This window comes from Labrus bergylta, chromosome 17 (genome assembly GCF_963930695.1).
Source record: "Labrus bergylta chromosome 17, fLabBer1.1, whole genome shotgun sequence".
NCBI classification, from domain to species: domain Eukaryota; kingdom Metazoa; phylum Chordata; class Actinopteri; order Labriformes; family Labridae; genus Labrus; species Labrus bergylta.
Genome location: NC_089211.1, coordinates 9,497,630 through 9,518,488, shown reverse-complemented (window position 1 = coordinate 9,518,488; position 20,859 = coordinate 9,497,630). Strand labels below are relative to the sequence as shown.

Below are 20,859 nucleotides of genomic sequence, written 5' to 3'. Positions count from 1 at the left end.
TCTTATATTTCATTTTGAGCTGTTTACAGCTGAACTACTGTTATTTCCTAATTGTGTTTTCATCTGTTGTGTGAGAATATCTGCCTATTATGCATGCTTATTAAAACATGTTTTTGTGCTTCAGTATTTCAGAAAATATCAATAAAGCTGATTTTTTTTACTTTAAATCACCATATGAGGCGATTAAAGTCATGGTTTATTTATTCTAACAAAAACCTCACAAAAACTCTAAATGATGGAATTTATGGTTCATACTGCAGCATACCAACATCTCTGCACTGAAGATTTAAGAGGATACATTATCACTCTTGTTCATAATAACTTTTTCGTGTAATATTCAATAAAAATAAGAAATGTACATGTACTGACATTGTACTTCCAGGTTGTCAAAATTATTATTTTTGAAATTCTTTGTCATGCATATGAGAGCTCAAGGTGCAAATTGCCAGATAAAGCTGCTTGCCTCCTTGTAGTGGCCACCCTTACACCCTCAACACCCATTAAACTGTTACAGGAGGTCTGACCCCAAACATATAAGCTGCCTTATCCATTCTGCCACTGATCCGAGTAGCAGGCGATGAGAGGGCTGTGTGATGTCAAGTGGCTGGCAAGGACACACAAACACACACACACACACGCACACACACACACACACACACACACACACACACACACACACACACACACACACACACACACACACACACACACACACACACACACACACAGAAACCTTGACAGCAGTAGCCTTTGTGTAGCTCCAGAGATAACTTAACATACACTGGCGCCCTCTCTCTCTCTCTCTCTCTCTCTCTCTCTCTCTCTCTCTCTCTCTCTCTCTCTCCCTCTCTCTCTTTCCAACAGTATCTGTCGCCTTCATCAACAGCAGCCACAGGGGCATATTTCTTCACTTGCCCAGATGTTTTTCCAAGGTCCTTTATACGAAGCAGTCAATCATAAGAGCAGAAATGTCCATAATGTGAAGTCCCTTTGTTGGAGGGGGTGGAGGAAGGGGGGGGGGGGTCAGTTACGTGCATCCATGCATGTTTGTGCAAGTGCAAGGTCAGCCAAGGTGAAAAAAAATGTGCAGTTAACCTGAGACACAAAGGAATTATACTAATATTAGCCGCAATAGCATAAATATCCTCCACACAGATGCGTGCACGCACACACACTTTATCCATGACCTGTCTAGACACACTCTGGGTTACTATATATGAAAAAACTACATCAAGCATCTCAAACAAAATGTCATTCATGGTTCTCTTGGATATTCACATACACATTCCCGTGTTATGAAAATCATCTGCATGGCTCTGCATGGTAATCCATGTGCTGTGATTCATAGAAAAATATGCCATCATTATTGTTATTTTTTCTATTTCATCATCTATCCAGTTTATGTTATTCTTTGTTAGCAAACACTTTACACTTAAAAGCTGTGTCATCACAACCACCGCCTGACGCCCAGTCGCTACCATCAGACTGTGTCATCACAACCAACACCAGACGCTCAAGCCACCACCATCGGACTGTGTCGTCCCCACAACCACCGCCGTCCTCATTTATGTACGGCCTTCTCCGACCTCAGCGGCAAGGAAGTGTGGAAATCCTGCCTCTTTTGTAAAGCATCTCTAGATAACACTTGTTATGAATTGGCGGTATACAAATCATTTTTGGTCCAATTGTAGGCTATAGTTTGAAAGCTGCTCTAAACAATGGTCATAAAAGATGGCTGATGTCTCATTTGCAGTGACAAAAACAATCCAACATTACCTTTTTGATATATTACAAATATATACTATAAATAATAAATAATGATTGATTGATTGATTGATTGATTGATTGATTGATTGATTGAAAAGCTTACTTCCCTATCTTTGAAGATAGCTTCTCCCATTTTTGTCTTGTCCTTTACCAACATTTTTTGTCCAATTGTAGGCAATAGTTTAAAAGCTGCTTTAAACGATGGTCACAAAAGATGGCTGATGTCTCATTTACAGTGACAAAAACAATCCAACATTACCTTTTTGATACATTACGATGATTCATGTAGAGATAAAGTGGATCCTGGTTAAACCTGGGTTTCTACAATATTGACTTCAAATGGTGAACAAACAAAAAGTAAACTGCAGGAAAATGTTGTGACCATACCTAGAGAGGTCCAAGAGTTAGAACCACGCAGCTGTGACATGAGCCTTGAGTGCCTTTAAAACTCAATTAAATGATGAGAATGAGCTGCAAAACTAAGGGTGATGGTGAAAAAGGACTGGAACGTTTTAGGCAAAACCTTGTCTGGTGTGCACTGCCACTTTTGAGGTTGTTAGCCCTATCGAACTTGTTTCATAATGAAGAGGTATCTGCCTGCACATCGAGCTGTCTGGTCTGAAAATTATTTTGACACTACCCACTGAGAGCTGGAGGGGTATTATCCTACATAGCGTCTGTGTGCCATACATTCTCAATAATCAGCCTTCCATGGGTAAATTTGTGCAAACACTGAGCCAGAGTACAAAATATGTACTTGGTTATAAAGTTGCATGCTTCAATCTAAGATCAATCAGATCAAATTGTCCAGACAGTGAAAATGAAAATGTTAATTTATTTATAGATAAATTAAAAGATGATTAACATAGTAAAAGTCGCTGCAGTCATAAAAACATCTTATTATTGCACCAATCCCAACGGTGTTAGGGAGAGAAAGGAGAAAAAGGCAGGCAGTGACGTTCCACCCACAGCTCCAGTCATGAGCTGCTACGATTGGCCTGAGTGTTATAAAGCCTAATAGCTGTGGGGACAAAGGATCCCCTGAACCTCTCAATCCTGCAGTAAAGTTAGCCGTCCACTGCAGCTACTTCTCTGGCCTGCGATGTCATCGAGAGGATGACTACCAGTGTCCAATATATCCTGTTCTTTCTTTCCCATGCGTCTCTCCATCTCAATCGTCAGTGAGTCCTTACACCTGCCCTAAAAATGAGAATTCCGATTTGTGTTGGAACCCGCTGTGTACATTGTGAACAGGAATGAAGCTAGCACAGTCCCCTGAGGAGCCCTTGTGTTGCTAACCACCGTACCAGAAACACAGATCCCTAGCCTGACAAACTGTGGTCATCCTGTCAGGTAAAGTGTGATCCAGGTAGTGAGGGAGGAATCCACCCCCATCCCGTCTATGCGCTCTAAAAATCATGGAACATAATCCATCCACAATTTATTACTTTTAATAAATGCATTACTTGTTAATAATTGTATTTGTATTTATGCAGCGAACCAGCCAGGCAGTTTACTGCAGACTCACAATCCAGCACGAAAATGTAAGGCAGCATCTCTGTACTTTAAAAAAAAAAAAGATTGTACATTGCAATTTCTTATTAAAAGCCATTAATGCCAGTACCAAGCATACTGTATAATATTTTGTGTTTTTCCTCAGATATGTTTAAATTGGAGATAATAGCTGTAAGAAATGTTGATGTCTGTGAGAAACATTCTATTTGTCTTAATATTCACTGGGCTCCGTAATAAAGACCGCAATGCATCACCTGAATATTGCATTTCAATTATGTGTGTGTGTGTGTGTGTGTGTGTGTGTGTGTGTGTGTGTGTGTGTGTGTGTGTGTGTGTGTGTGTGTGTTTCTGGTTATTCATGTTCTGGGGTGAAGCTAAGGGCCCTGTAACTAGCATAAAAATGTTAGCAACATCATATGCTATAGGTTTGTCAGGCTGTAGCAGGAGAAGTCAAGCTGAGTAGCATGGCATCTAGTTGAAGTCTTGCAGTTAGCCCAGTTTCGGCTAAATATTAGTCTGTGACTAAAAACTCTGTGAGTTGCTGACACGGGGGGCTGTGACTCAGTTAGTAGAGTTGGTTTTCCAACTCTACCAACTGAGCCAAAGCCTGAGACCTGAGACCTGGCAGAGTTGGTTGATCAACTCTACCAGGTCTCTACAACAAATATCAGCTCTCTACCAGCTCCTGCAGCTACATGTCTGATGTGTCATATGAACATGCATGGATGTGATTAGTTACTTCTGATGGTCACTTTACATAGGCTTTACCATGTCCATTTACCATTTACATTGTCTTTAGATGTGAGAGGGTGTCAGATGTTAGTCTTTAAAAAGTCTTTTTTAAGTTTTTGCAAAGTCTTCTAGTGTATAGAAGTCATAAAAGTATTATCCTGTTTTTTATTTGTTTCTTCAAAAAGAGATATACATTCCTTCTCATTTTGAGGAAGGCACTGCCTTTTAGAAAGAAGGTGTTTAATTGCCAGATACGACTTCAGGGGGGCCTAGAAATGTTGTTAGGCAGAGGAAAACTGGTGCATGATCTGATGATACCTCTGTTGGAGCTACAGTGATCCACTAATGGCTGAGAGGTAGAAAAGTTGTCAATCCTGGTGTAGCCATTATGAGGGGAAGAAAAGGATTACTCTCTTTAATCTGGACGTGTCAGTCTCCATATGTCTTCTTAAACCAGATCAGAAGTTAACTGTCTAATAGAAACAGCTGATCTACTCTCCGTGCTACATCTGTCCTGGTCAAGGATTTGATTCAGTTTGCTGCCTAATAGTATTATATCACTCTCTATGTTCAAGAAAAGTTGGGATGAATTAAAGAAGAAGTCTGGTTGGTCTGAGTTTGGTGCATATATGTTTCAGAGTGCAACATGAGTTTCAAAGTATTACAGTACATACTGTACCTGCCATCTGAATCACTTATTACTTTTGTCTCATTAAAACGTCTTGTGGATTGAAATAGGAACGCCTCATACTTTTGCTATTTCCTTGGCTAGAATATACTTTCCCAACCTAGGAGCAATTAAGTTTTAAAGATTAATTTTTGTTTACTCCATTTTTTTTGACAAAGACTATGCAGACGATATATGGATGATTTTAGATATGTCAAAATTGTTTTCTTTATTTATATGGTTAAGTCCCTTTAGAGTCCAACTGGATAATTTTAAACTACATACATTGGTCATAGCATAACTAAGAAGTCATTTATCCTGCATGGACCATATCTTTATATTGTCAGGGAAATGGTCCAGTGAGACAGAAACTTCTTAAAACAAAGGAGATTTTGGTAATAGTGAACAAACTATAAGCTTCCTCTCTTCCTCGGGCGAGTTAAAACAATGGCACGCTCAGTTGCGTTTTATCTCCATCCCTCCTTCTTAAAATCTGTTTTCACTTGTCTAAAGGAGAACCACCGGTCCATTACTTGCTTGTAGTAATCCAGGAAAAACATTATTTAACTCCTTGCCAAACAATTTGCCCCTTCTCCCTCCCCTGTGTAGAGGAGTGTCTCCTTTTTTACCTGGTATTGAAGCATTTTAACCAAAACATGCTGCGGTCTGTCTGCGTCCCTCCGGTCACCTGTCAGCAGGCCGGGGGTACTCTATGGGCTCTCTGAATCTCCAGTGGGGACAGAAAATCACGTTTTAGCATGTCACGTTTCGGCATCTCCCTCTTTAGGCTCCGGTGCAGCATCGTCCTGTGTTACACGATAGTCAAACTTTTGCATTCCTGCTTAGACAACCTCAATTTGTTGTTTGGAAGTGTCTGCGATGCTCTCCAATGTGGCAATCTGAACTTCAGCTTCATCATACATGATCTCAGATTGCCAATTTTCTCTTCGAAGTTCTCCAAACTGGCATTCATTTCTCTTGTGTCGTGTTCAAGTCACTCGTATAGCTCTTATATCAGAAGACAGAAGACTCTTAGTGGGCTTGCCAGCAGCTACACTTTGTGAGGATGGTGGATCATCTGGTTGTCTGTTCACAAAGCTGTCCCTGATCTTCCTAGCTTTAGCCGACACGTGATCCCCTAGTTGAGACAGTTTTAATTGAAAGATTGTGAATGAATTGTAAGGTGGTGTTGCTGGTATAAGGGGTTGTGCAATATTGTTGTAAGTACAGTGGAGCCAGTGGAAGCACACACACAGATTACAGTAAAATTTATGAGGGACAGAGATGAGATGCAGCACATCCGCTCTGCCAGTCCCTTCCCCTCTGCAGCAGATACGCAAAGGCTTCTATTTTTGCAGGATACCAGGGCACGGCGCATCAATTTACCACAGAGCAGATCAAGTTGAATGTGAAGTCAGACACCGAAACAACATCAAAACATCGGGCTTAATTTCAGAATAAAACACTCTGTTTTGATGGTTGGGAACAATGACTTGATGTGTGCTTGTTGTTGTGATTATAAGGGTTTTATACAGTTTCATAAAAAATACATTGTGTTATCTTGCACATGATTCTGTAACTACAGCGGGAACTCCTTTGTCTCAAGACTCCAGCTGTCCAGCGTTAATTCTCCGGGCTGCACTCTGAGGAAGCAGCTGGTGGACAGTGACAGACGAGGGAGCACAGAGCTGTTACGGAGCAGAGGTGACACGCACGCAATGCACATGTATCTGTTGGAATTCTAGCTGGCTCTTTCGTATATCAAAAATAAAAATCCAACTCCAGATAAGTTTTGCTGATTCATCAAACGAAAGGGGGGAAATTATTTATTAACAAAAGTCCAAAAGATTTAGATAATTGTGATGACAATGTCAGTCAACAGAAAATATTCAAACCCTCTTACCCTTTGTCTGCCTCCCGCCCACGCAACTGAACAGGTGAAAAGAAAAAAGGTAAAACCACGCCTGCTGCAAATTACTTAACTTTAATTAAGTTGTATCAAACCCAATTAAGGAGCTAAACTTCACAAATAATCAACAGAGGTAACATTATGTCTCCTACAGTCACTATTGAATTTGTCCCACAACACAAGTAAGCTTCCAATACTAAAAGATGCACAGATTTAGATATGACTGAAGTTTCTACAAAGACAATAAGAGGATCACTGATCATTTACGGCTGATGATGCATCACTGCACTGTTCTTTTATTAGTTTGTGACTTGGTGATATTCCGTTAGAAGTTATTTCAATCAAATTGTGTATCCTTCCTCTAGGAAAATAAATGACAGTTTGAAATATTTGACAGGATTCATTTGTCAGTAAATTGTAAATAGACTTGAACTTGTATAATGCGTTTTTAGTCTTCTGACTGCTGAAAACGCTTTTACACTGCAGGTCACACCTACCCATTCACACACTGATGGTGTGTGGATGAAATGTCCATCAGTATTAAGGGCGCGGTCACACTGGCCATCCGTACCGTGCCCAAGCACGCTACAACCCTAAAGTCCAGTTCGTTTGACCAGTTTGACCAGTGTGACCAGTGTGACCGCTCTGTGCCGTGCCTGGACTCGACTGCACGTCCCTTTTTCTCTCTCTCTCTCTCTCTCTCTCTCTCTCTCTCTCTCTCTCTCTCTCTCTCTCTCTCTCTCTCTCTCTCTCGCCTGTTTGTAAACTGAGCACACTTCATTCAATAACATAAAGCATGCATGTGTTGTATTACAACGTTATGTGCTTTGGCACGGTTAGTCCTGGCCAGTATGACTGTGCCGGCCAGCGTGGGAATGGCGCAGCAGGGGGCCAATCGTGCTTAAGTACGGCACGGTACGGATGGCCAGTGTGACCGCGCCCTTAGATGTGATCCCATTCATACACCGCTTATGAAGCAGCAGGACAAACTGACACCAGGTTAAGTGTCTTGCCCGAGCACAGACTTGTGTCTGCAGCAGCTGAGAAATGAACCCCCGGTTGAGAGACTACCAACTCTACCACCACCTATTGTATGGAGAAGCTGTGGATGACTGAGTGATGCATAAGGTTACAATTAAAAACACAATTCAAATGTATGTCTGCTCTTTAGCATACGTCTTGGAGGATGAGAAACATTCTAGACAGCTTGACCTCATTTGATGTCGTGGTTGATTCAGTCTCATGTTGTCGCATTTTACTGCAGTCTAGTTTTACTGTAATTATTAAACAACATAATCTGCATGTGTGTTCATAAGAATTTGTGTATGAACCCATTTAGCTCAGTATCAGACCTTTTGAAAGTGCATGTCGTAATGCATTCAAGTCCATTAATGCCTGGGAAGGAAACAGAATCCAAAAGAGGACACACACAGATGCCCAGAAATACACAAGCCTGCGCGCACACATACACTCTAAGTGCTGTATGTCTCTGATAGCTTCTATTATCTAGGTCTCCCTCCTGGCTGCACATCAAACATGGATGAGCTCCAACCATAAAAGGCTCCATTTTCCTTTGATTTATACAAGGAATAAAAATCAGAAAGGTGAAAAGTCCAAACCATGCATATTTTATCAGCTCGCTGACACCACAGGCAAGATGGAACAAATTTTAACACAGAGCAAAATTGAAAATAGACCATTATAGGGCCAAACACTGGAACTGCACAATCGAACCTCCTGACCTTTCCAGCCTTGAGCCCTCTAAACTGATCCTGTTCCAACAAAAACTTGTCTATAATGCCACAAATTACAATATTTTAACAAATTAAAAACATGAATAAAAGTCTAGACAGATATGTTAGCATGATATAATAAATTATGTTTTAATGACACCACAACTATAAGTGAACAGATACTGCTTTAGGGAAAATAAATAGTCCTGAATTGCATAAATCCCCCTGGACCTTTTTAAACAACGGCATCGATTACAGTCTAGGGTACTTGCAAACAACTTCTTAATGCAGCAAAGATGAGGACTGGATGATGTGTGCACGCTGGCCGACAACTAGCAAGTTGGTAAAAAAAAAGTTTTAAAAGTAGCAGTCACTCATAAATGTAATGAGAATGATGCAAAATAAGAATATTTACTGTATAAATATATTTCCGTTGCACTTAACAAACGACTATGTCAATATTATATTAAAATGCATTTGTATTGTACCCTGCAAATTGTGAAGAATATTTAAAAATATCTGTATTTATCAAGCTCTGCAAAATGTCAATTGCTCACTATGTTAAGTAGGAGCTTATTCTGTTTACCTTAGGTGCCAGGAAGAAAAAAATTTGGTGTACAGTTTTGGTCATCTAGTAAAATCCCACTGGTTACTGGATTCCTGGGCACTCTTATTACAACCTTCAACATAGCTCAGAGAAATCCTTTTTTTAAAGAGATAAAAATGCAGCACAACTGCAATAGTCTTTTTCATGTGTCCTGTGAAAAAAATACATTTTTCAGACAAAATTGTTAAAATATTTCATTGACAAACGTATCAAATATCTAAATTCGATTAAATATCTAGTTTTATAGAATAGTATATTAGCCTTTGTTTATACATTCAGAGAGTAAGTCCTTGAAAAAAGTCCACTTCACCTTTGTTTTATTAGTTCATTCTAAATTGTGTTCAACCATGCAACTGCCCCCACCCCCCACACCCCCACCCAAAGAACCTTCACCTCATTACAATCATCCATCTGTCCTGTACTGCCACCTCTATTTCTATCCATACGTAGCCCAATCCCTCCTATCCCCATTTTACCTCCCTCATCTAATCCTTCCTTCCTGCCCCTCTTGTTCCTACTCACCATTTTCTCCTTTCCCCTACTCCATCCATCCTTTGTGAATAATGCAGTGGTCGTGCAGCTGCTCGGCTATTGTCCCTGCTTCAATGTTAATGTTGTGTCCTTGTCACAATTATTGGGTCACTATCATCCATCACAGCTAATCATTGTCATACAGATACATGGACAAACGAAACACATTAGGGAGAACGAAGGCACACACACGCAGAGTACAAAAGCGCACATGGTGCAGAGAACCATGTTACAATTAGTGGCACTTGTCTTAAATTCAATAATGCACCTTGAAAAGGCAAAGAGCAGGTGCTATATTTTAACAGATGACGTGCAAAATGCTTCTTGAATATGAATTCAAATACATTTGTCAGTATGTTCTTGATTTATTCTGAAACTACAAGTAATCTTCCTTGCTTGGGATAAAGAATGGTTCAAAGAAGTCGATATCACCTACAATAATCACAGACAATAAATGTGACTCACTACTCCTTTGTAATTATATGTTTGGTTTCCTTGATGCAATTATTTTTGTGGTTCTTTAGACCCCTGGATCAAGAGCAGTAAAAAGGATTCTGATGGTCTTTGGCAGGATTATTTGTTTGATTTTCATTTAACAGACACTTTTCAGCAAATGTCTCAGTGTATTGATTTTGACTGCCACACTTAAGAGTTTGTGGGCATCGAGCTGAAGGATGGAGCCTAATGTGGATTAGGTTAAACAAACCCATTAAAACATGAAAGGTTATTGATAGCTGATGTGGGAGTATCAAACATCTGCTCTTAAAGACCAGGGGCTTTAGGTTATTGAGCCTGTACCTGTGTGTGTGTGTGTGTGTGTGTGTGTGTGTGTGTGTGTGTGTGTGTGTGTGTGTGTGTGTGTGTGTGTGTGTGTGTGTGTGTGTGTGTGTGTGTGTGTGGTTGTGTGTGCAAATAAATCAATACGGGCCGCTTTCTATTACCGATTTAATTATCCTCCATTAAACAAACATGATAGCACCTTGAGATCACTTCCCCAAACCCATAAGACACACACACACACACACACACACACACACACACTCTCTGTCCCAAAAACACAGTGGCAGAGAGGAAAAAGAGAGAAGTTAAAGCATCATGGGTTCAGCTATTCTTTTGAACAAGAGTCAAATAAGGTCACGTTAAAACATAAAATGTATTCATTCACTAAACAGCATGGATAGCAGCTTCTTGCAGTTAAGCGATGGGTGGAGATTGTAACATATGACAAATTGACTAATTAGGAAACATAATTGTACTTTATATAACTCTCTTAGTTCAGTACAAGTAGGCATACTTTTTTCTTTTTTCATTTTCATTGGTTTAATGAATTGAAACTGTGTAATAACATTTACATCATGCCCTTCAGTCTATAAACTCAGGGGCAAGAGGAACGATGACTTTCTGTTTTCTGTTGTCACCAACTGGCTATGCATGAATAATAAAGGCTTTCTGCTTGAAATCAAAATACTGACTTTACACTGATGTTCACTTGTCAACATCAAATCAAAATAAGTTATTTGAATGCTGCAGCTGGGAAAGAGCAACGTGCCTGCTGCAGTCTGACAGACAGCTGTGCAGTGTGTGTGTGTGTGCGTGTATGGTATTAAGCTGGGTTGACTCTCACCATCTCTCTGGCATGATTACATAACAGGAGATCTGCTGTAAAATTGTTGTGTTATGTGTCTAAAGTACGTTTATGCAAATCAGGGCAGGTTTATATCATGGTACACAGTGTATCTGGAGAACATTAAAATGTCAAAAAGCCGCTCATGAATTAATTAATAAAAAATTTGAGTTCAGGATATGTAACCAAATGATGACCCTGCCCTCTCCCTGTATCTGTTTTCATTCCATGTTTAAATATTGGCTTCCTGACTCAGAGTGCTCAACACATACAAAAGTCACCTAAAGGTGAAAAGGTCATTCTAAATAAATTCTCAACTCCTGAAATTTAGTTAAGGGGACAAAATGGAAATTACACACAGCCAATCACTAGCCCAAAAGAGCTCTCTGTAAAGGTTAATGACTAGAAAAACAAGTCACTACAAACAAAGCCAATCGCAGAACTGTAAGAACAGCCAATCACAGAGAGAAGGTCACGACAAACACAGCCTATCACAGAGAAGCTCCCTATAAGTAGTCAATAACATAGCAGCTTAATGTAAACACAGCCATTCAGAGCCCCTCAGTGTTATCACAGCCAATCAAAGAGCACCTCAAAGTTAACACAGCTAATTACAGAACAGGTCACCGTAACACAGCCAATGGTATATCACTCTAAACACAGCTGGAACCAGTGCAGTTCAAATATCAACACAGCCAATCGCAGACCAGCTCCATGTAAACAAAGCCAATCACATAGCAGCTCTCTGTGAATAACCAATCAGTTATGAGCATACAGCCAATCACAGAGCGGCTTCCTGTAAGAAGAGCCAATCCCAGAGAAGCTCACTGAAAACACAATCAGTCAAAGCAGATCAGGACAAACACAGCCAATCAAAGAAGCGCTCATGATAACTACAGCCAATCACAGAGAAGTTCATTTCAAGAAAAGCAGATCATAGATTCTGTAAACAGCCAATCCCAGAGCAGCTCACCGAAAACAGAATCAGTAAGCTGCATTCACGGATGTCGGACACATTAGAAAAACACGAGTTGTGAAATGCACATGAACACCTGCTCAAGTCGGAACAACAACTCGGAAATTCGAAATAAAATTAGGTGCCTGACTTCCCGACTTCCCAGAATCGTCATCAAATGGGGGGCAAAATAAGTTTTGTTAATGTTTACATACTTTTATTAATCATGTATTGCACATTTGTAATTTGTAATTTATTTCAAGGATAGCCCCTTGAGATGCATCATCTCATTTTCAAGGGGGTCCTTACGAAACATAAATGAATCGTCATAATACAAAATCAAAATAAAAGGTAACTCCAAAACATAATACCAAACATTTAAACACAGAAACACCCACACCACAAACACACACACACTCACTCACAATCACTCACACTTAATGCTCCCCCAAGCCTAGCCACCCACCAACCAGCCAGTAACACAATCAGAAAAAATCTGAAGAGAGAAAAAAATGTAAAAGAAAGAAAGGAAAACCTCTGCAATAACATACATGTAAAGGTAGAGGTAGAGCTGTGTACACCCATGCACACATATGCACCATATAAATGCATATACATGTACATATATACATGCATACACACTATACAGTACATACACACATAGTGTACGCAACATTAAGGCTTAAGGTACAGAACAGTACATACATAGCGCAAGCAAGAGGAGAGCAAGTCCATACAAACTAAGTCCAACAGAGAAAGAAAATCAAAAGCAAGAGCAGGATGTTTGACAATGAGTAAGTAGAGATGATTGAAAGATATGAAAAGAGGTGATCAATCTAAGTGAGCGAGGTAGGTTATTCCAATCTGATGGAGCTTTAAATTTAAATACACGGTGACCAATTTCTTTCCTGATTCAACTTTTTGCTCAAATATAACATTTAACAGTTACAGTTCAATGATCGACTTCGTAGCATGAATGGTTTTTTGTGCTATTGTTACAACATTCCGACTTTCCGAACTGAACACACTGAAGTAGGATAAAAGACTTCCCAACTCGGAAACTTGGACCACCCGAGCAGCACATGGATGCAGCAATAGACCATCGAAGAGCAGCTCGCCATTAAAAAAAGCCAATCAAAGAGAAGCTCACTGAAAACACAATCATGGTGCATTCATGTGGTGTTGGACACATCGGAAAAACGAGTTTCCGAGTTGTAAAATGCACATGAACACCTGCTCAATTCGGAACAACTCGGGAAAGAATCGTCACCAAAATATGTTTTGTTAATATTAACATACTTTTTATTAATTCATGAATTGAGAGTAGACGTATTTAGAATTACCTCTTAAAGGGACACTTCACCCTTTGAAACATGAATCTGTATAATGATGATTGGTTACAGTCTTGAAGCCAATTTAAGATGTCTTGCCTGCTTTAACAAATTGTTTTGTCTACGTACATGTGTAGGAGAATGATGTGAGGAAAACAAGGTATCAACATGGTGAGGGCTAGATCTACAACCACGCTTTAGACAAACAGACAAAGTTTATTTCAGTTTAGGAGTTTAACTTATTGAAGTACCTGGATGGTAGGAAATCGGCGGATGGTATGTTATGTGATGTCAGAGGTCAACCAGAAGAATGTCCAAAAGTAACTAGATAAAAGGGGGCACATCACCATCTACCTTTGGCTTTGGGGCGTCAGACATACTCCCGTCAATAAATCATTTCTCCCTTGTTGTTTGTATACTCGGAAAAGGACAGTAGTCAAATTAAATGGCCCAATTAAGCAATAACTGCACCTGGACTTGACTGTGCATGTAAACATACTGACAGGTTCTTATCAAATAACAAGATCATTTCTTAGGAGACTTGCATACCATTTCGAACTTGGAAGTTCACAGATGGCAATCACACTGAACAATATGCAGAAAACAAACTTAATGGAACTAAACAGAGAGCTGGAAGGATTCTTCTTTTGCAAATCTATGTGGTGATTAGAAAAGGCAGAGCAGGAGAGTTATCAGTTCCAGCTCATTCACACAGAGGCACTGCGGCATTCCACTTTACTCTCACACTTCCCTTTCTTTTCCCTCTTTTGCTGGGTCCTGCCTCATCACCTCTCTTTCTCTCTCCTCACTCCTCTGGCATTCTCATGTCTCCCAACCCCCACCCCGTTGCTGCATCCTCTCCCCCTCTCTGCCGCTCTTCCCCTCCTCCCCACATGTCTGTCTGTTCAAAACTAGAGCAACGTCTTAATCGAGGCTCGGAGACGTGACAGGAATTTCTAATCAACCCTGTCTCTGCAGTACAGACACAACACGCACAGAGCTACACTAACACACATGCACACACACACACACACACACACAAACACATTCTGCTTGGCAGCCAATTAACAGCCTGCAATCTCGCACCAAAGGAATAACTGCATGTTGATGAGCTGGCGGTTCTACATGTTTATGTCTGTGTGTGTGTGTGTGTGTGTGTGTGTGTGTGTGTGCGTGTGTGTGTGTGTGTGCGTGTGTGTGTGTGTGTGTGCGTGTGTGTGTGTGTGCGTGTGTGCGTGTGTGTGCGTGTGCGTGTGTGCGCGTGTGCGTGTGCGTGTGCGTGTGTGTGCGCGTGCGTGTGTGTGCGCGTGTGTGTGTGCGCGCGTGTGTGTGTGTGGTGGCCGTCAGACCCACTTAGACAGATAGCAGGATATCTCTTTTATTTGTTCAGGGGGAAAGAGGGATTATGGTGCATTAAAAACCATGACCAGAACTAGGAAGTATGTGCAAGTGATTCTTTGTGTGTGTGCGTGTGTGTGTGTGTGTGTGTGTGTGTGTGTGTGTGTGTGTGTGTGTGTGTGTGTGTGTGTGTGTGTGTGTGTGTCTGATGCTGTCCCATCAGCTTTCTAAAAAATATGTTTGTGCATATAAGCAGCATTAGGAGAACAATGTGGATGATTTACATGGGGCTGAGCCTTGCTTTCTCCTCCTCCTCCTCCTCATCCTTTCATTTTTTTTGTTACCTTTCCTTTACCAGCTCCTCTTCTTTTCTGTTCTGCCTTCACTTACAGGAGTTCATACAAAGGTTACAAAGGTGAAAATCTGACAAAAAATACTCCCCCCCCCAGAAAAAACAACAACTCATAAGTTCTCTTTATATGTCAAAAATATTGACACCAGACTTGACAAAATATCCCTGAGGAGCAAAGTGTGTGCTTCCCAGACAAGGTTTCATCATCAGTCCTTGTTTTTGCTCTCTTTTTAAAGTGATAGAATACGTTGGGGGGGAAAAGACTGTGGGTTTATATCCATTCTTACTTTCCTTCACACAGGTATCAGTTTGTCCGTCTTTCCTCTACACTTTTTGGATAATTATAATTAAATAAAAATAATTAAATACTGGAAGATGAAAGGTGGAAACCACATATAACAAGTAAATCAAATAATAAGTTCTAATAATTACTCATAATTATGGGCCAATAATGAAATAATTCATTGAGAATATAACTTAACTGCAAAGTTCATGTTTTATTCATATTTATCATAAAACATAAATTCACTTAATTCACTTACCTATAGTCGTTCATAAATGAAGTCATTTGAAAGCTGAATGACACTAGTGCTTGAATAGTGAGAAAGGAGGGAATTGTTGGGGTTTGGGGGACAAGTTCACCAGTATTATTTTTTTGAAAGGAAAGGCTTCCATCTAGTGGGGGCATGTTTGAATGACGGGGAATTATCAGAAGAGATTGAAGAATACAAAATGTTTTCACACCACCTCGTGCTTTGATGTCAAAAAGCTCTACATTAAAACTGGCAAACTTCAAACAAAAAAGACACCAAGGAAAAAAGACATTAATCAATTAAAACAAATACTTTACTGTTTTTTATTTACCCAAATTAACTTATTTCTGTTAAAATAATTCACAAAACTAGACCAGCTTTGTTATTTCATTTTATAAATAAGGGCCCTCTTTGACACTTAAAACCAACTCAAATATGTAGGACGAATAAATAGCCTACTCAAACATAAAAATACACAAAACTGTTGCTAGACGAGGTCCAAGAGAATATTTTCCCAAGGGGACAATAAAATGTGTCTTGTCTTATCTCATCTGATCTTACAAAAGAGTGCTGACACGTATGTGTATTAGCAGCTCACAATTATCTTCTTTAAAAAATATATAAAATATCATCTAACAGAAACGTTTTAGAAGCTACTCTTGAGAGCAACAGAATCATTTCAAATAATATTTTTTACTTTTGAATTAAATCAGACTATTTCTTATCCGGGGATATAGGTTTGAGTGACATCTAGTGTTGACCTCTTTCAAATTCAGCAGCATTTCGGGTGTTCCTGAAAACAAAGGAGGACCCAGTGATGTCACAGCTCAACCCAGTGGTGAGTTTTGGTAATGAATATGAAAAATAGGAAAAAGTGTATGCACAGAGAATTATTTCTGTTGCCTCTGATTAAGATATTTGTGTTAATTTTGTAATTGTTTTGTATTAAGTTTTGATATTTAAAAAAAAAAGGGACGTTTAGGGAAGTTTATACAATAGAGAGAAGAGAAGAGAAGTAAAGAAAATGGAACAGAGGAGTGCTGATAAGAAACAATTAGTTTCTTATCAGTCTTCTCTTTGTGTTTGTTTTTCTTCACCAGCGTTCATTCTCCATGGAGGGCATTCATCTCATTTCCACGTCCTTGCTTCAGCATGCAAATAAAGATGGTTCTAATAATTTGTAATTTGCCTTGTTAATGGTCACAAAAAACAAATAAACCCTCACATGATTTGCCTTAAAAAGTAGTTAATTAAACACACGTGTGCATACTATAGCATTCCTTTAAAGGCCAATGCCTCTTTTAAAACAACTATTTAAAATGTATTGCTTACCTGCAAGACTGGTTGGCTTTCGAGCTGCATAATGGTTTTACTTTAATTTGTCTCTTTACTGTGGAACATTGTTGAAATCCTTGAATTTAGCCTGACTTTGCTGTTAATGTGTTCATGTCCAATAACACTCTCATCCCTCCCACTTTAAAGATAAAATCTTTTAATAAACATTTGTTATTTGTACATTTCCACTCCGCCATGTCAAAATAAAGTGATTTAAAGTCCACAGCATATAACAGGAAAATCTATTTTTGTGGAGATGTGGCGTTACTGCCAGAGAAAAAAAAAATGAAGATGTGTAAAATGTAAGACTCCTATCTTTACCCTGCAACATGTTTCACATTTAAAAATGGGGAGTTGACTGTCAGTGTTTCAAAATCAGATGATTCTATTACTGTAACAAGTAACAACTTATAAGTTGGAAAGTTGTTGAACATGAATAATGATCTTAATATGAACTGCTTAGTATGGCTCTTTTAAGGTAGAAGTTAGCAAAAGCATATTAAGATCATAAATAATGTACAACTTCCTAACTTACTCTCAATAAGCAGTAATTTGGAGGGTATTGAGGGCAAACTCTTTGTTAATGACCTCTTAGCTACATACTGTGGTCATATAGAATAAGGTACTACTAAGTACTTAATAATGACTTATAAGCAGCCAGGAAGCTACCAATAAGCATGCTAATAAGCAACTAATTAATGGTGATTATTGTGACCTTAATTTTTATTGTTACCGTAATTACTTTATACTTTGCACTTTTCTTTCCTTAATGAATACCACTGTAAAAATGATTGGTGATACGTGTGGCTGAAATAATTGTTATTTCATTTCCTCAGGATCAGCTGCAATGAAAATTGAACCGTTAATGTAGGACTATATTTGAAAATGTATCTTAGCTAAAGCTGGAGACATGAATAAAACAAAAGAATGCACTAATAAACAAATTTCCATAAATATCCTCATAGTGTTAAGTAAAACTTTTGGTTAAAGGGTACAGATACAACAACCTATACAGTTTAGTGCCTCCAAAATACCCTTCGAGGTAGATCAGTCTTCTCCTCAAGGATGTGTAACTCTTAGGAAGGCAGTTATATTCTATTTGACCTTCATGGGTGCTGCCTTCTTGACGTGAACAGTCAGTCAAGTGTGTACACTTTACCCTAGAGCGTGTGGGCTATACTGCATCCTGTACTGGATTGTTCCTATTTGGCAGGCAAATGAGCCTCAGCAGTGACTGGGCAGATTCTGCAGTCGCTTCCACAGTGTCAGCATCTCATTTGGACTTCGTCTATGAACGAGCAGAACAGATTTGTAAGAACACGGATTGTGCTTGTCTGTGTCTCGGAGATCAAATGTTAAAAAACCTGGGTGATGGCTTGGCGAGAGCCCCAGTCTGTGCAGGCACATACCCAGAAAAACATCGTCGATTGGAAAAAGGCGCACTTTTTCAGATACCTTTCGCAATCGTAATGCAAGAGAGCCAGAATACACCACCCCTCCTCCACCAGCATAAGGCGGGTAAACACCTTTGTAGAAACTTCCTGGTATATAGTATTTAGTGGATGGCTCACGATTTGGCATTGCATTATTTATAACATCACCCACAAACAAATTCATGTCTGTTTCATTAGTGTAGGCTCTCCACAGGATATGCTCATCCCACTGCTTGTGCAAGTAATCCAGAAGAGCACCTGTTCGAACAAAGACATCATCATCCCCTTTAAACACAAAGACGGCAGTAGGGCAGTATTGCTGGAGCCAATGCCAGAACAGCAGGTCCTTTAAAGTCAAGTTAAAGAAAGTGTCTCTGAAATCCCACTGTAGGATATCCTCATATTTTTGGTTCTCAAGCTCCAGGAGGTTTTTAAGGTCCGGATGTGGACCTGTACTGGAGTCCTGCCTTCCAAGCAGAAACACAGTGCGTACTAATCCACCTTTCTTATTCGATTCCCCTTTCACCAGACCACTGCGTCCCCATGTTTCACGGATAGCCTGCCTATTTTCAAAGTTCCCCACTTGGGATTTGATGGCCATGAGGAGCATAGGTGAGCTACTACTGTTCCCCTGACACACACCAGGCTGGTTGATCAGGAGGGGATACTCCCTACAGTGCATTGACCTGATAAATGCTCTCACTTGCGCTGGAAAGCTGTCTAAACCTTGAATACGAGGGATTGAACATTGTGACATGCAGTCAGAAATACATTCATCTTCAATTTCTGACAAGAGTTTAGTCTTTGGATTTGTCATTATCCCATTTGTGTTTCCTCGCAAGATTGGATTATGCTGCCGGTCCCATGCATGCTGCAACTGGTTCCACAGTGCACTGTCTTCCAGACGAAGGTTCCAGAAAGGGCCAAGTGGGTGAGAGGCCAGTTCAGAGGAGTTTATGGAAACCCCCGGGGCAATGTAGTGAACGGTTATTTTTGGTGGAGTGTAGGAGATGGTGACAAATATAGTCACCATAATATAAACAAGAAGGTGGCCGGTCATCATGCAAGGTAGCAGGCACATGCACAGCAGTCTGCTGTTGCATTTGCAGCATTTGCCCATATCCCCTAGTGTACAATTCAGACACACACCTGCAGACACATAAAGATAACATGTAAGAAGATGCATTTGTTTGATAATTATGACAAGGAAAACATTTACATTTATCCTCCTTACTCACTGACTCAGTGGCATGGGTTTTATGAAAAAGATTTTCAAAGCTAACACTGCAGGCTACCCTTTGGGGTTTTGGTCTCCTTGGTGATGGCCCAGTGAGGGCTATTACCTGTTTTTGTCTACACAATTAGAGCATCATCCAGCACCACCAGTAAGCTTGCAGCCCCTGTAGACACAGTGTGGAACACAGAACAGATTTTATTAAGTCACTCTTCCTTTAAATATTAAAAGTTGGGTTAACACATCGACATTATTTTCTCCTATATAGGCTCTAAGAGGATTTGATTATATGGTTTTCCCCGCGGATCTCTGTTTTTTAAACGATCTATTTCTACTAAATGAAAGACACAATTCTTTCGATTAGGCAATAAGCATTAAGACTGCATTTTGACTGTATGTTCAGCCTAGTCAGCATAAACGTTTTTTTTTTATTATGTGATGTAGGCTGGTCTAAGGACAGAGTACCGGATCCCCCAAACCCCTGTCAAGTGACTAAAAGTAAAAGCAAAAAATATACTTACACGCGTGTGTTCCTATTTGGATAAGCCAGCTGAGAAAAAAGACACAGACTTGGGATATCCAACTTTTGTTTTAGTGTTTTCATCCGGCTTGTATAGGCTGGTTACAACGTGGTCAGTCTGAAGAGCATCATTTAAGTCCATTTCGATGAAAGGCAACGAGAAGAATCCCGTCTAAAGAAGCCTTCCTATAACAAAGCAGTAGTCGCAGCTGAGCGACAGGTCTCAAGTGGCTGCACAGAGCATGCGCCTCCACACTGCAACGTATAATGAAGAAAATACCCGTGAGTCCACGTACTTTTGATGGATTGAGGGACTACCTTCATCGAGCTATTTGTCAACAGAAAAGGCCTGGATTTGCATGCATCTGCTGCGGTTGCATTTGCATGAAAGAGGCCAAATGTTAGTTGATCTTGACTTCAGCAGCTTGGGCATTTATTTCTCTCACGGTGGTTATTCTCTGTGATATCATCTTCTTTTCGATCACGTAACATCAAGTTGACTAATCTTGACTGCCCATATATGGGCTTACGTCACAGCTCATCAATATGCTACAATATTCTGATTTGATAACGAAAGAAAACAAGTACAAAGCCCTAGATAAATAAAATGAGCATTCTTGGAATATTTGTGTGGATGATTGTGGTATGATTAAATCAAACACTTCCAAGGGATATAATCCCTTTATTTAAGTTTGGTATCCACTGCGAAAATAGCCTATAGGTATAAAATAATAACTTTAAGA

At 39.8% G+C, this 20,859-nt stretch overlaps 1 protein-coding gene across 2 annotated transcripts; it reads right to left on the bottom strand.

The window, feature by feature from the left end:
• Window positions 1-17,069: 17,069 nt before the first annotated feature.
• Window positions 17,070-20,575, bottom strand: si:dkey-175m17.6 (N-acetyllactosaminide beta-1,3-N-acetylglucosaminyltransferase 2). Of its 2 annotated transcripts, XM_065965988.1 has the most exons (3): window positions 20,118-20,575; window positions 19,706-19,762; window positions 17,070-19,511 (listed from the first exon to the last, which is right to left on the bottom strand). In XM_065965988.1, the coding sequence occupies exon 3, from the start codon at window positions 19,480-19,482 to the stop codon at window positions 18,154-18,156; it is 1,329 nt and encodes a 442-aa protein (XP_065822060.1). In that variant the 5' UTR covers window positions 19,483-19,511; window positions 19,706-19,762; window positions 20,118-20,575; the 3' UTR covers window positions 17,070-18,153. The 2 variants fall into 2 exon arrangements, with proteins under 2 accessions (XP_065822060.1, XP_065822059.1); XM_065965987.1 differs by having other exon boundaries at window positions 17,070-19,762.
• Between the last annotated feature and the right edge of the window lie 284 nt (window positions 20,576-20,859).